This window comes from Trachymyrmex cornetzi, unplaced genomic scaffold, assembly GCF_001594075.2.
Source record: "Trachymyrmex cornetzi isolate Tcor2-1 unplaced genomic scaffold, Tcor1.1 scaffold127, whole genome shotgun sequence".
In the NCBI taxonomy this organism is placed as follows: domain Eukaryota; kingdom Metazoa; phylum Arthropoda; class Insecta; order Hymenoptera; family Formicidae; genus Trachymyrmex; species Trachymyrmex cornetzi.
In genome coordinates this window covers 2,179,135-2,193,867 of record NW_017295839.1, presented here as the reverse complement: position 1 = coordinate 2,193,867, position 14,733 = coordinate 2,179,135, and the positions used below count along the sequence as shown (strand labels likewise).

Here is a 14,733-nt window from a genome sequence, read left to right as displayed (position 1 = left end):
AAAATATTGTTACTGTTAACAACAATAATAACAATTTTTATTATCCAAAAGTTTGAATTAGTATTGTAGCATCAGTTTTATGCATTAAATTTTTATACTTTTAATAAATTGCTACTTTTATTGATGCATGTTTTATATATGCACACCGCCTTATCGCTTATACCGAAAAATTTTTTATAACAATATGGCATTTATTATCATATTAAAATAAATATACATAAATATTCTCAAATAAAATATCATTATAATACAATTCATTAAATACAAAATATATTTAATATCAAAATGTGTAAAAAAAACTAGACTTCATAGCATGCATAATCGTTCAATAATTTAATTGACGTATTTTTCTAATATCAATTTGTAGAAAAAACAAATTTAAGTAATAATTAATATATTCTTCTTTTATAATGTTTTTTAAAAGTATATTATAGGTATATTAATTTGCTTTTAAACATTTTATCCATTTTTAAATAAGAAACTTTCTGTATGATTAGATTGTAGTTAATGTTATAAATTATTAATTTCAAGCTGAAATATTAAGTTAATAATTTTCAATTTATTATTATTGCAATATAATAAAGTATATTTTGAAACACTTCTTTTAAAAGATCTTTTTTGTGTTTATATATTACATAAACATCAAGCAATACAAATAGCCCAAATAGTATAGCATGAATATTGATAAAAATAAAAGAATAAATAACGCAAATTTAGGGATAGATTGTAAATAACAAATTGGATTATATACATTATTATTTAACTCATTAGGTTAACAAACTCAATAAAGATTATAATGACCATCTCTACTCTAATAGATAATTCATTATTAATTATCGGTTATCCATACCTAATAATCTCGAAGATACGATTATAGTCGAGATTTATGAAAGTGAGATTTTGCATATCCTCGAAGGTATAATTGCTCATTTCGACAATCATGTTGCCGCTGAGATTGATCTCGACAATGCTATTGAGATTGCTAAAAGTGTAACTGGCAAGCTTATGGAACTTTCCATGCTGGAATACGATTATGCGCAAATTCTTCAAATTGCGCAACAAATGATTGGGTACGTAGTCGAGGCTGTCGAGCTGACGCACTGTAAACGTCAATTTTTCGAGCTGGGTTTGCGATTTAAAATAATTCCACATGGGATCGGTCCGCTCGAACTTGCTCAATACCAAGCAACTGACGACACTGGAATTATGCAGGCCGTCGTTGCAGTAGCAATAGATCGGTGCCTGCTGGCCCAGAATGTCGCAGATGTTCACCTCCTTCGTCTCCTTAACATTTTTCTTTTTGTCGCGCGTCTTGGACATCGCCAAACCTGACGACGCGAACAGGATTGTCAGCAGCAGTAGTTCAAGGATAAAGGAATTGTACAGAAACTGGCGCATTATGATCCTGAAACAGAGAATTGAAAGTTTCGCTTGAGTATTGCGATGCAACTATAACTCATTAATTAATAAGATTACCTCATAATAGGATTATTTCGGAAGATTTTGGTAACATATTATTTTTTTACTAATACACAGAAAAAAAAACTATTCTTAAATCAACCATAATATACTCACATAGAAGCAAAAGTATTGTAATTTTGCTTTAAAAATTTTAGTCTTGAATTTATATTGATATAAGATTTTTAATTGAGCAAGTCTTGAATTAAGTGCAAAGTCGTACTTGCATCAAAACAAATTTAATCAAATCAAGATTGATATTTTTGAAGTAAGATTATAATATTTTTGCTTATATATGAATATATTATGATTGATTTAAGAATAGTCTTTTTTCTGTGTATGTAGCAATCTTAGATATTAAATTTTTTATTATATATTTTTCTTGCATAAGAGTAAGAGGCTTTTTTTAAAACAATAATATAGACTTTCTTTCTTTTTTTTCCGATTTTCTCCGTTTCTTGGATGGATTTAAGTGCGAATAATGAGCAACTGATCGCTCTCGAAGCATCGAGGCGACATCGCGAGGCGATAAGGGTCGATTTTCATTGTATTTAAAGTCGACACGATACGACGCGCGCCTCCGGCTCTGTATCACAGAAAATTTGCTCGACAGCTCCATTACAAGCACGTCGATACGTAACGGCATATCGTTTCTCCATCACGAGGCTGCTCTTTAGAGAAAAATATTCCCCTCTTCCATCCATAGAGAGGACGTGGACACATTGTCGCATCGATCGACGGCATAAATAAAATGTTTTTTTAGTCGAATATGTTTTATTCTTTTAAAGATATACATAATAAAATATAGTTTCAAGAACTGTCAATACTCGAATAAAAATACTTGAAATTGACATATATTATGAATAAAAATTTTGTATTTTAAATATGGTGAGATTTTATATTGTACTATTTTTAAATCTTCGTGTTTTGTTTCCACTATATTCGATCGATACGGGGTAATTGACTCAAAGCAAAAAAATTTTATCTCTAGAACTTTTATATTACAAGTAAGCTGACATTTTGGAATTATTTTTAGGACATCGTCGCATAAAAACATTATGTAGTTGAAACGTTACAAAGCTCTTCTATGTTCTTCCTATTGTGGTCATGAATCGTTAAATTTATTAACTCGTGTTCTTTTATCAAATAAATATTATCAGTGATATATGGATCCCGCTGTTACGTCAATTTTTTTTTATATTATATTTATATTATCTGTATGTCATATTGTTATATAATTACTATATTTTTCATTTCAAATACTTCATTGATAATGTTATTATAATTTAATTATAAAAATATTATCAATGAAATATCTGAAATATTTTATCTGAATAAAATTATGACTAAACTTATATTATTACTTACACCGTTAGAGTTTAGTACCTAAAAAGTGTTTTATTTATTATTATGTTAGCTTAATATGAATTTTAATATTATTTATGAAATAATATTAATATTAATTCAAAAGTGAGTTTAATTTTAATAACATATTAATATATCACAAAAGTATACCTCATATCAATAAAAAAATTAATAAATATTTTTGTCACGTATCTTTTAAATATAATCTGTCCAATAATATCATATATCTTCTACAAAAATTTTTTATAAATTTTAATACAGTAAAGTTTACGAAAGAGATCGATTTTAGAACAAAATAATTTGTGGAAAATAATTCACCTTAACTTCATAAATGCTAGCATATGAATAACTCCGAGGGGAAAAGCGGCACAGATAAAAATTTTCTCAGCGGGAAAAGAAAAAATAATTTCTATTCAAGCCAAGAGAGAAAAAGCTATTGCCACATAAATTAAAGGATTTTCTTGACCTAGTGAACCATCTTTTACCTAGATTATATCATATTTTATACAAATTTTTTATACAAATTCATGGACAAAACTGGAGTCGTTGTTTTCTTAAAAAAATAAGAAGATATAATAAATGTTTAAAAAAAGTTTTAGATTATTTTAAATAAAACACTTTTTAGGTACACTAAACTCTACTAACGGTATAAATAATAATATAAGCTTAGTCATAATTTTATTTGAAGTCGACAACTTAATTGAGAGAGAAGTTAATATTTTAATAATTTTATAATTATATTTTAATAGTTTTATATAATCATATCATTGTGTAATTATGTCTATATGTATATCTATTATAGATATATAATTAAATTCTCTAAGTCTTCATAGCTTTTATGTTGTTCTCTTCACGTTACTTTCTTCACAATTCAGTAGAGATAGTCTCGTCTATGATAATCATGAGATTTTATAAATATGACGGCAAATGATATCGCTAGCGATGCCTTTGTCGTGCAATAACGTTTGTTCGCAAACTTCCTGAGGCCGGACGGTTTTAACGTACACGCGGCGCGTTCGCGAATTTCGCGAACTTTCCTCCTCCGTATAACTCGGCTTATTTAATTACTGTCGGGAACAGCAAGCGGAAGCTTCGACGAAAAGCCACGGGGATCCGCGAGTTCCGGATCAATTTGAGTTTTGTTCAATTTTCCTGATGGACTTCTTCCCCTCTCTCCCTGCACCATCTCGTTCGTTATGCCAAGGTGTTCGCTAGATGAATAACATATTTATTCGATGGTTAAATCTATTCGCAAAATGTCCGTTTGCATAGTGAAACAGTGATTCTGTTTAAATTACTCAATATGAAATTTATCCATTACGGAAAAATAGAAGTAAAAAGTAAAAATCTCTAGTTTTACATAAGATGTATTTAATTATATTAATTTGAATAAAAATAAAATTTTGGTACAGTATATTTAATTATGAAAATAAAATAATCATACTTTATTATTGGTTTTTAACAGATAACAATAATTTATTATTAATCTTTTATTAAAAATTTCTCTTATAAATCTTTATTAATTTCGTGTACGCCCACACTCTGGTTCCCAATACTCCTTTTTTTTTAATATATTTTTATTCTTTTAGCTAAAATGAATTTTTCACATTGTGTGATGGTATATCAGAAATGTATTTCGCGATATATGATATTTCGTGGGTGAAATAAATCACAAGACTAGCGAATATCATCACAGTGTATGCAGCCGTTACAAAACCGCTGTGGTGGATATGGTCGATGCAACATATGCAGATAATGCGCGAAAGTTTTTAAACAGCGCACTTGGGATAGTCGTAATACTTCGTGAACCGCACGATAGCCGTCGCTTTGTTTCGTACTTATTTCCGATTGCGAGAGAAACTCGTCTTGGAAAGCACCGCGTGTTGCGTAAAGGCAGGTGCAAGTCCAAGACTTTGTGCAATGTTGTCTCGATTTTGCAATATTTGCATTTAATTTTGACTATAGTAGCTACGGAGTTGCTACTACTTTGCGAAGTTGATATTCTTGTATGACGATGACAGTTGCGCTGAATTGCACAAAAACGCGTTGCATTGTCAGCATTTATAGTGATAAAGATTAGAATTCTTCTCAATTTGAAAATATTTGTTAATAATAAGCAATATGTTTTTTTTTGCTATATTCTATGTATAAAAACAAGCCACAAATGTATGAATTATAAGTTTTTACTTCTTTAGTTATCTGAACCCGGATAGCATAGAAAGTTCAAAAAGAATTCTTTTTCTGAAAAGTTCTGAAAAGAATTAATTCTTTTGCATCTAAAAATGAATTTAGAATTGATGACATACAAATTCTTTTTTAATTCTTTTTGAACTCTCTGTGCTATCTGAAAATAGATCATGTTTCTATTAATATTAATAAAGTGTAATAGTTTACGAAAAATAAGGGGGCCTCTTTGAAAGAATTATGTCAGTATCGGCAACTTTCTTCTTAACTTTCTCCATATTTTATAAAGATACGCTCGAATTTCCATCTCAATTTAATTGATTATGTATATCTCCTCTCTTTCGCCTGTTCTCGTTTCTCACTCTCCCGTTGTCGACTTTCTCGCGATAATTCCACAATATAAAGCAACATATACTGGACCACAAATAATAACGCACGAAACTGGCACTTGCCGGACACAAAGGGTGCAACGTCCGCAACATCATGGACGAGGTAGAGAGACATATGAATATATGTACACCCCGGAACGTTTAATATAACTTCGCAACTGGCCGAAGTTTCGACACAGCGCGATTGCCATACGTCGCACCGCGAAAATTATCCACAACACCGCGGTCCATTCAGCGCCTCTTACCGTCACGCACGCTTCGTGTATGCTAATTGTACCTTGATGGAATTCGAGTTGCGACTCGGAGAGAGTACAACACGCGTGTGCAAAACACGAGTTGTTTATTCCGAAAGTTATACGAGTAGGATGCCGACGAATTTAACCCTCCGCTCGGATAATCTCAACCCTTTTCAATCCTCTATTGTAACATTTTCCACATGTTAAATTATACCCTCTTATTTACATCAAAAATAATATAAAACATTACGCTTAGTATTATACATAATTTCATATATAAAAACAAAAATGCATATAAGAATGTTACATATTTGATAACGTTTCAAAAGGTACTTTGTGAACGCGGACTATTTAAATACATTACCGTAAATAAGTTAATAAGACTTGTTTGAATAAATGAAGTTTCAATTAAGTGATAATTTTATTAATTTACCACTGAAAGCTACTTTAGAGCCGCTTTAAAGCCACTGAAGATATTTTAAGCTCATACAGTGGCTACAACAGTAGTATGCGGCTAATACAATGCAAATTAAAACAGCTTAATAAGTTTAATTAAAAGCGCGCGTAAGCCCAGATACCCGTATTATTCGACGATGAATTCGCGATTGCAGAGAGAGATTCGCAAAGGATGGCATCCAATCAACGTCGAAATGTGGTGCAATCGGAAAATTCTCGTGGTACAGCGATGCGTTACAGGAATTGACTCGTATTTCTATGGCTCTCGCCCATAAGCATGATTCCATTATGCTAATTACATTCGACTACGATACAGGTAATTAATAATTAGATCGGAAGATATTTTAGCAATTCATAAATGAGAAATTTTTTTCTGATAAAGATACCATAATGCGTAATTTTTGTATAAGAACCCCAGAACATATCCCGGTATTATATGGCGCGTAATATCGGGTAGTCGCCTATAGCGATGGAGCCCTCCACTCGATCGAAGCGCGCGCGTATCGTGCTTTTATGCTAATGAATGACGGCGCGATTCGAGCTTTATTATAGGCTGGTACATCCGCACTATGCAAAAGAAGGACGCAATACGTTTTTGGAACGCTCGGATGCAAATAAAAGCAGAAAAAGTAGACGAAAAGAGGGAGCAACCCTCTCACGTGACTACGATCTAGGGAGAAAACCACTGTATAACTGCGGCGGGAGCTTCTTAAGATTATGCCTAGACATGATCCCGCATAGATCGGGACCTGGGTAGACAAAGGGGGGGATGAAGAGAGGGGAGGAGAGCTGAATCTAGCTAGTGTATGCAAATCCCCCTCGTGGCAAACTGCTAGACATTTGCATAAGCTTACAGATAACGACGCGTTAGAAGTAGAAGCCTTTCCTTTGGATTCGTTTCTACCATCGAGCTCTTCTAACGGAAGAGCTGGGACGAACGAAGGATCGATTTCTCTAACGTGCAGGCCGATCCCGAGCGGCGTCCAAGAGTGATTTCACGGGCAGAAAATCGCAATTTCTTAAATGTCTCGAAAAATTGATCAAATACCATATCGGTATGGGAATTAGGATCATATTTTATGACGACGACAGCGACGAGGACGACGCCTCTGCACCTCATCGACCTCTTTTCGAGCTTCATGTTTTTTACTGCATATCGCGGAAGAAAGCAGAGAACGATGGTAGCTGAGAAAAAATCGAGAACGCCCTTATCGATAATGGCGTGTGTCGAGAGCGGCTGTAAAGGCAGTTCGTTTATCGAGAGGGGAATACTGGAGGCACCTGGACTGGATGTATAGTTTGACATGCTGGAGCATATGACGAGCCCTTCTTCGATCGAGAAAGCAAATATGGGCGAAAACTGGAGCCGTTATGGTGTCAAAATTCAAACATCACAGTGATCGAGAGTGTTAGTGGTTTTCTAGAAGAACAATTTTCTATCTTATATGCACAAAGAAAAACAGAAACTTGTTATCAACGAAAAGTTTCAACTTTTTTTCTCACGATTTGTACATCTCTTATTAATCGACATTTTACAAAAAATTTAGATTCAAAAGCTTTATAAAAACAAGAATAATATTTTTATATCTCAAAAAAAAATTAAAAAGTTTATTTGATGTAAAAAATTATTAAACTTTTTTTTTTATTTGTTCTTTTTCTCGTGTAATTTCTATTGCTGATGTTAATTAAAGAATTATGAAAACTCGAATTTTTTATACTTTATGAATTACTGACTTTTTAGAAGAGTTTTATTAACAACGCCTCATTAACGGGAAACTTCCCTTCTATTCTCCTTAATTCACAGAGTCGCCAACGATTTAATTAGATCGCACGCGCGCTCGGCTAGTGAAAGCTTTGCGACGCCAACGTCGACGTCGGGACGCGTGCCCGTCTCTCCGACGAAGTGACGCCCATTCACTTGATTCTTACAACGGAAACTTTCGGTCCTCGTATTTCATTTAGTTCTGAAAAAGAGGCCACGTTCGTTCGATCGCAAATTCTGGAAAATTAAGAGTTTCTCAATATCGCGCTGCATCGCGAAAAGTGACAACTCGAATTTAGAACTTATTTTCATGTGAAGATATTAATTGATCAATATTGTTTAAATATTGTTATGAGGCACCTTACAAAATTACTAATAAAATAATTAAATGTTACAAGTATTTTGTAAAATATGCATATTTTGCTCAAATATACATATTCTATCTTTATATACATATATAATACGTATATTAAATATATTCTTTAAATTATATACAGTAGATATATCGAAAAATAAAGTAAATAATATGTCACAAAATTCTAAAGAAAATGGAGAGAATAAAAAGTCCTTTTCCATAAAAATATCAAAATAAAATTTAGAAATTGAATTGAAAAAGCTTTTCAATTATAATTCATTTAAAATTATTAAGGATATTAAAATATAAATAATATTGAAATGAAAAAATACCGAAAAAATACCGTTCATATATAACCGGATTCAAGAGTCTTTGTCCGCCTACGTCGGGTAAATTTTATGATGTAAAATATTAACGTTATTGCGCTTGAAATGCAAACTGAGGTGCATATCGACGAAGTATGTGTGTGTGTGTGTGTGCATGGGTATTCTCTCTTCAGTCGTATATCAAATATATCAGTGGCGGAGGTGCTGGCCGAGAGAGAGCCAGAGGTCGAACTCTTATTGCCGTAAAATACAGCAACAAGGCGATGATGTAGTGGCCAGTACGGGTCGGAATTTTTAGCGTGAGGACGATTGCCAGAAAAGCGATATAGAAATATAGCAACGCTCTTAAAGTATGAAATCGATGACAACATTGTCACGCTTTAAAAGAACTTTTGCTGTTTTATCCTTAAAAGAATATTTCAAATAATGAGTTGTACATATAAAAATATAAAAAATGTTTAATATAAAAGTATTAAAAGATCTTCAAAATTTTGGATTTTTATCCTTCAAACCGTATACTTCCTTTGAGCACCTATTAATGGTACACAAGTGCTAATTAAGATTTGACATTTTTAATTGCAAGTCTCTCTTAAGGATTAAAACAGAAATTACTTTAAAACCACTCTTTTCTGAGGTATAATTTTCTCACAAATCCAATGGTATCACTCAAATTTAATGAAAAAGCATATTTTTTAAGTAATGGGGATAAGCCGCGGCAACTGTCAGCAAATTAAAAATTTTCATGGTGCGAATTCGCACTAGTGTACGGTTTGAAGGTTAATAAGGCAATTTTTGCATATTCTAATTTGAAATTAAAAACAATACAATACGTATTATATTATGTTTATATATGTTAATTAGTAAGTTAATTACTAATATATTTTATTACAATACATAATGATTAATATAATATCGAAATAACCAATTTTACTAAAGCACTGAAATACAATCCAAACCAATCGTGTTCCACGAAGCGAATCTTTCTCCAATTCCTCAGCATCTGTACACATGCTCGCACCTTTGTTGGAAATTCAGCCTGCTTTTCAGATAGTCCGGACTACTCCGTTCTCCCTGAGGACTCTAGGCCGCGTTTCGTTGCACCAGAAGAAAGGCGCATAAATCGATCTCTCTGCCACAGAGTGCTGCCTAAGCGAATGAAACTTGAATTTTTCAAAGCCTCGAAAATATTCGAACGTACCTAACCTCTTATATTGTAAATAAAAAATTGTGATAAAAGTATTTATAATAAAGTTGCTTAAATATAACAATGACAGTCATTGATAATGAGAATACAATGTGATAACAATAAGGCACCTTTAAAAGTTGAAAATTATAAACTCATTTAAACAATATAATACTGCATACATAGTATATAAATTCACACAAGAATCATACAAGCATTTAAGATCCAGCTAGACCGTTTAAGGCTTTGATTTCTATAGTTTGTGTTAAACTTATTTAAATCATAATTATCTATATATTAATAAATTAATAATAAACAACCTCATTTTAACATTAAAATTAATATTTAACATTTTTTCTTATAATTATAAAAAGAGATATATCATAAAACAATATGTTCTTGAAGTGCAGTATTCGTTGAATATTGACAAAAATACCAAAAAAAGAAAAAACTAAATAATGATTCTTAGAATTGTTTTCTGTGCGCTACACGATACTTTTTTTATTTCACAGTGAGAAAGTAAAAATGAAATATCTTATGAAAACTTTATATGTTTTTTTATGATCTATTCTTTCTCATTTCACGAATTATTAAATTCAATTGTCGATAATAATGTATACATGTTTCCAGATTCATTTCTTCCAAAAATCATGCGTTTATATAAAAAGAAAAGAAAGAAAATTGAACCGACTTTGCTCCCCTCGGCAGAAGTAATTTTTCCATATTTTTCGCAGAACTATCGAAGCCCGATATTGGTTCCGGATACGTTTCCTCGTGTATATATTGAGTCACTCTGCAGAAGATCGCACAGTTAATATTATACGTTATCAAGAGCAATTTTTTCCTTCTGTTTTTTTCTTGTAAATTATAAAAAAAATTAATTTTTACATATTTTTTAATAACGGTTTACGATATAAATAAACATTAATAAGAATTCAAATTTCAATTTAATTATTTCTTTATATTCCTATTATATAGATTTTGCTTTTCATACAAAAATATTTTTTCGTAAGAGATTTTTAATGAAATATTCTCTATAATTGTTGACACAATGTAACAAAGATAACTTAACAAAATTAAAAATAAAAACAATTGATATCATTTCAATAAAAAAATAATTCTTTAAATTTATAGAAACAAAACTATGTCTAACAGCTTTTTATATTAAATACTTTTGACATCTAAAATACTTTACAAGTTATTTTTATCAATAATTAAATTCATATTAACAATAAATAAAAGGAGCATTCAATCACATGCAGAATGATTTTTGCAAATGTCATATATTTTAAAATTGTACGTTAAAAATATAAACTTATAAATATTATAAGTTTATATGTTAAATGGAATGAAAAAACTATATACTCTGTACTCCACAGAAGTAGTATTCCTACTTTTACCGAAGAAACAATTCTCCTTGTTTCCTTTATATATTTTTTTTATTGATATAAAAATGTCCTCGTTTCTTATATTACATGTATTAATTTTATATTATGTGCATCTAAAATGTTTAATTAAAAAACTTCTATAAGATAGAAAAAAAATTAAATGTGTTTACAATTTTCTTTTGTAAAGTTAAAATAAGAAATAAGAAAATTTTTACGTTAATACATAAAGGGAACAAGAAGAAACATTTCTTCCGCAGCAGCATTCCTTTCTGTGGAGTACAGAGCACATAGCGTTGCTTTATTTTATTTCGTCGATTGGAGCGATAGCGGTGGCTACTTATAGATTGTGCGAACCTGTAAACAGTATCTTTGTACCAAACCCGATAATCTTCAACAGCTCCGAGAAATAGCTGTTTTCGATTCTTTGGATTTGGAACTCGGGACTTTTCTTCGTAGAAAGAGAGACATTACTTTCCTATCGTTTGTTGTGCGCAGCGATGCGAGTAGTTAAACTTATTTCACGGTGAAATGATCGTATCACACTCTGATTTTTTTTCATTATTTTTCATGAAAGACTTTTGAAAAAACCTTGTTAATTACGTCGAAATATTAAAATGTTGAGAATTTAATTAAAATTTAAGTAATTTAATCTTAGTTAAAAAAAATTTTAATTTCAATTTTTATTAACAAATTAAAATTTTATAAAAATTCATGCAAATTTAGACCATCTGGACAAAGAATTTATAAAAGAAAGTATTGTTGCATTATTCATGATATAATAAATAAGAAATAAAAGTGTACATTATTGTCCATTAATGGATAATAATACATATTAAATTGCCGTAAACATCAAATAGTCACAAAATTAATTCTATCCTGAAGCTAGTTCAAGTAATGCCAAATCGCAATAAGCGTTTCATAATTAATTGGAATCTATTGTAATCATTGAACACAATAAGCGAAATCTCTCTCCCACTCTCTTTCTCTAATAACTTGTCAGTAAATTAATTTAATTGAATTATATCTACATCGAGAAAATTGATCTGCCATTCAAATCTTGAGATTGACTATCTCTCATTATAATTTAATGGAATTTATATACCTGTTATCACTATATTTATCTTCATTTTCGGTACATTATGTCAATTATTAATTATTAAATGCATATATTAAATATCAATTTAACTATTTTAACTTAAAATACATAGAGATCCATAAATGTATAAGAAAATATGGTCAGATTCAGGACTCGATTAAATAACTGTTACAACTTATTTAAGATAAAAAATAAAAAATGGATCAGAAGAAGTTATTTTTTTAAATAATAAATATTAAATAATCCTTTTTTGTTTTTTTAATTTAAAATATATTTAAAGTATATTATATTAATTTAAAATACTTTAAATAATTTTATTTCAAATACGACCAAGCCCTGGTTAAATTATTCTATCTTTTTTTAAGGAAAATCCACATATATTTGTGTTTTAAATTCATTTTTATATTAATTTGAATCATATTTTATTAAAAAATTTAATTTAGAGTCAATTTAATGATGTCAAACATAAATAATTTAATTTAAAATAAGTATTTTAAATCAATTTGATTTATTAATTTATTCTATTTATTTCTAAACAAAATTTCTAAACATTTGTCTTACATTTACTGTTATACTAATTTGAGTAATATTTTATTTAACAATTTAATACTTTTTGTTAATTTAATATCTTTAACGTAATACAATATGTAAGTATTTTAAATCAATTTATAATCTAGACTAGCTTGAACAAGCATATTTCCAGAAAAATTCTATCTAAATTAACTAAAATCAGATTAAGAAATATCAACTATATTTGTATTAATTAAATTCAAGCTTATAATATATTCTGTAATTCACTGACAAGAATCAATAATTAAGAATCAAGTAGAAGCAAACATTGCGACCATCGCTAATATGAGACAAAGCCTTATATTGCGGCTTGCTTGAAAACATGATTTACAATTCCCGGCTCGTTTCGAGAGTTATGACGGTAAAGCCGCGACTCAGCTTGTGAGGTTGTTCTCACCCTGCATTTAATTTCGCGCATTTAATTCCCGTAGGATGCATTCCAGGAAGGAAGGCGACCTGCGTTAAGGTAAACCTGGACCGGTTATGACGGCGGCTTTCAGCCGGGATTTCCTGCGGGTGGGGATGAAGACAGCACAACCCCGAAGAGACCGGAAGCGACGGCTGCGACGGTAATTCCTGCGCGCGAGGAGGAATTAAGGGACTCCCGAACAAAAATGGGGCGAGAGAAGGGGTTGAAGAAGGAGGAAGAGGAGAGGGTGAGACGCGTGATTTAAGTCGCGAGCGGCAAGATAACGCCATCCTCGGCGCCGTAATTTCGCCAAGACGAACGGTTATTGGGCGAACTTCAGCGCATAATGCGGCGCTGTTCCCTTTTGTTGCATCTTCCTGTTTTTTTAATCAGATCCAAAATACGTTCTGAGGATTTGGAAAAATATAGATAATGTGTAGTCTTTCTTCGGAATTTTAATAAAAGAGAGATTTAAACAATCAGAATAATTACCGCGTGATTTATTAACATAATTATTTCAGATTAAGATCACAATTATCTTATCTGATCTAAATAATCTAAGTTTAATTTATAAAAATGATTGAACAACATATTATAATTAATTGAATATCAATTCGTGTCTCTCTAAAAGAAAAAATAAATAATGGTTGCGTTCAAAGAAAGCAGCTTTGCAACTGTTGTAAAATTCTTCAATATATGTGATTGTTTGTTTTATATTTAGATCCATAAAAAAATAAAAATAAGAACCAATCGCATTAAAGAATTTTACAACGGTTGTAAAACTGCTTTCTCTGCTAAACGCTGCCAATATGTTATTTTATATATTTTTTTTGTGTTAAATTTATATTAAACTAAATTAAAAGCAAAAAAAAGTAATTTTACTAAAAAAAGATGAAGTTAAATAAGTTAGTAATAAGTCGTATGAAAAAGACAAAAATTGATTTTAATTTAATAATTCAATCGTATTATTTTATGAAATTGTAAATATATTATCTTATATATCAAATTGGATATACTGTCTTATTAATTTACTCATCGACCGTGTTATTAACGGTTATGAACGGTCTTATTAATTTACTCATCAACCGTGTTATTCTATTAAAAGTTCTTCGTCTTTATTTTATAAATAAGTTACATTTACTTTATATCGTGAAATAAAAATGTCCGGGTGTAACAATAGGTCTGTTCGTTTTAGTTGTATTTTCAACACTCTATGTATCTTTCCTATTCCCCCCTTTTCTCAAAGCTTGAATACACACTTATTCTGTGTCAGATACAGAAAGGAAATGCAGGGAGAAAGAAAGGAAGTACGGTTAAAATGAACAGTCTTATTATGCTTCTAATGTTCCTCTTAATAAATGTAACTTTGAATAAAAACTTTCAAAATTTCTCTCAAAACAGTCAAAACGTTATTATTACACATATATTTCTTTAAAATAAATTCTTCAGCTGTAATTTCTAATTTTTATACATTGAGTGTGCAAAATTTTACTATACCAAATAATTATTTAATAATTATATTTATATAAAAAGACTACTAGAGAGAGGGGGGGGAG

At 30.4% G+C, this 14,733-nt stretch overlaps 1 protein-coding gene across 3 annotated transcripts in view; it reads right to left on the bottom strand.

Annotated features, from left to right (window-relative positions):
* The window catches only part of Con (leucine rich repeat protein connectin), a 140,742-nt gene that overhangs the window by 3,475 nt on the left and 122,534 nt on the right, over positions 1 to 14,733 (bottom strand). For all 3 annotated transcript variants that reach the window (XM_018522112.1, XM_018522111.1, XM_018522114.1), the window contains one exon: positions 851 to 1,405. In XM_018522112.1, coding sequence (XP_018377614.1) covers positions 851 to 1,398 — 548 coding nt within the window. In that variant the 5' untranslated portion in view covers positions 1,399 to 1,405. The remainder of the gene's footprint in view (positions 1 to 850; positions 1,406 to 14,733) is intronic.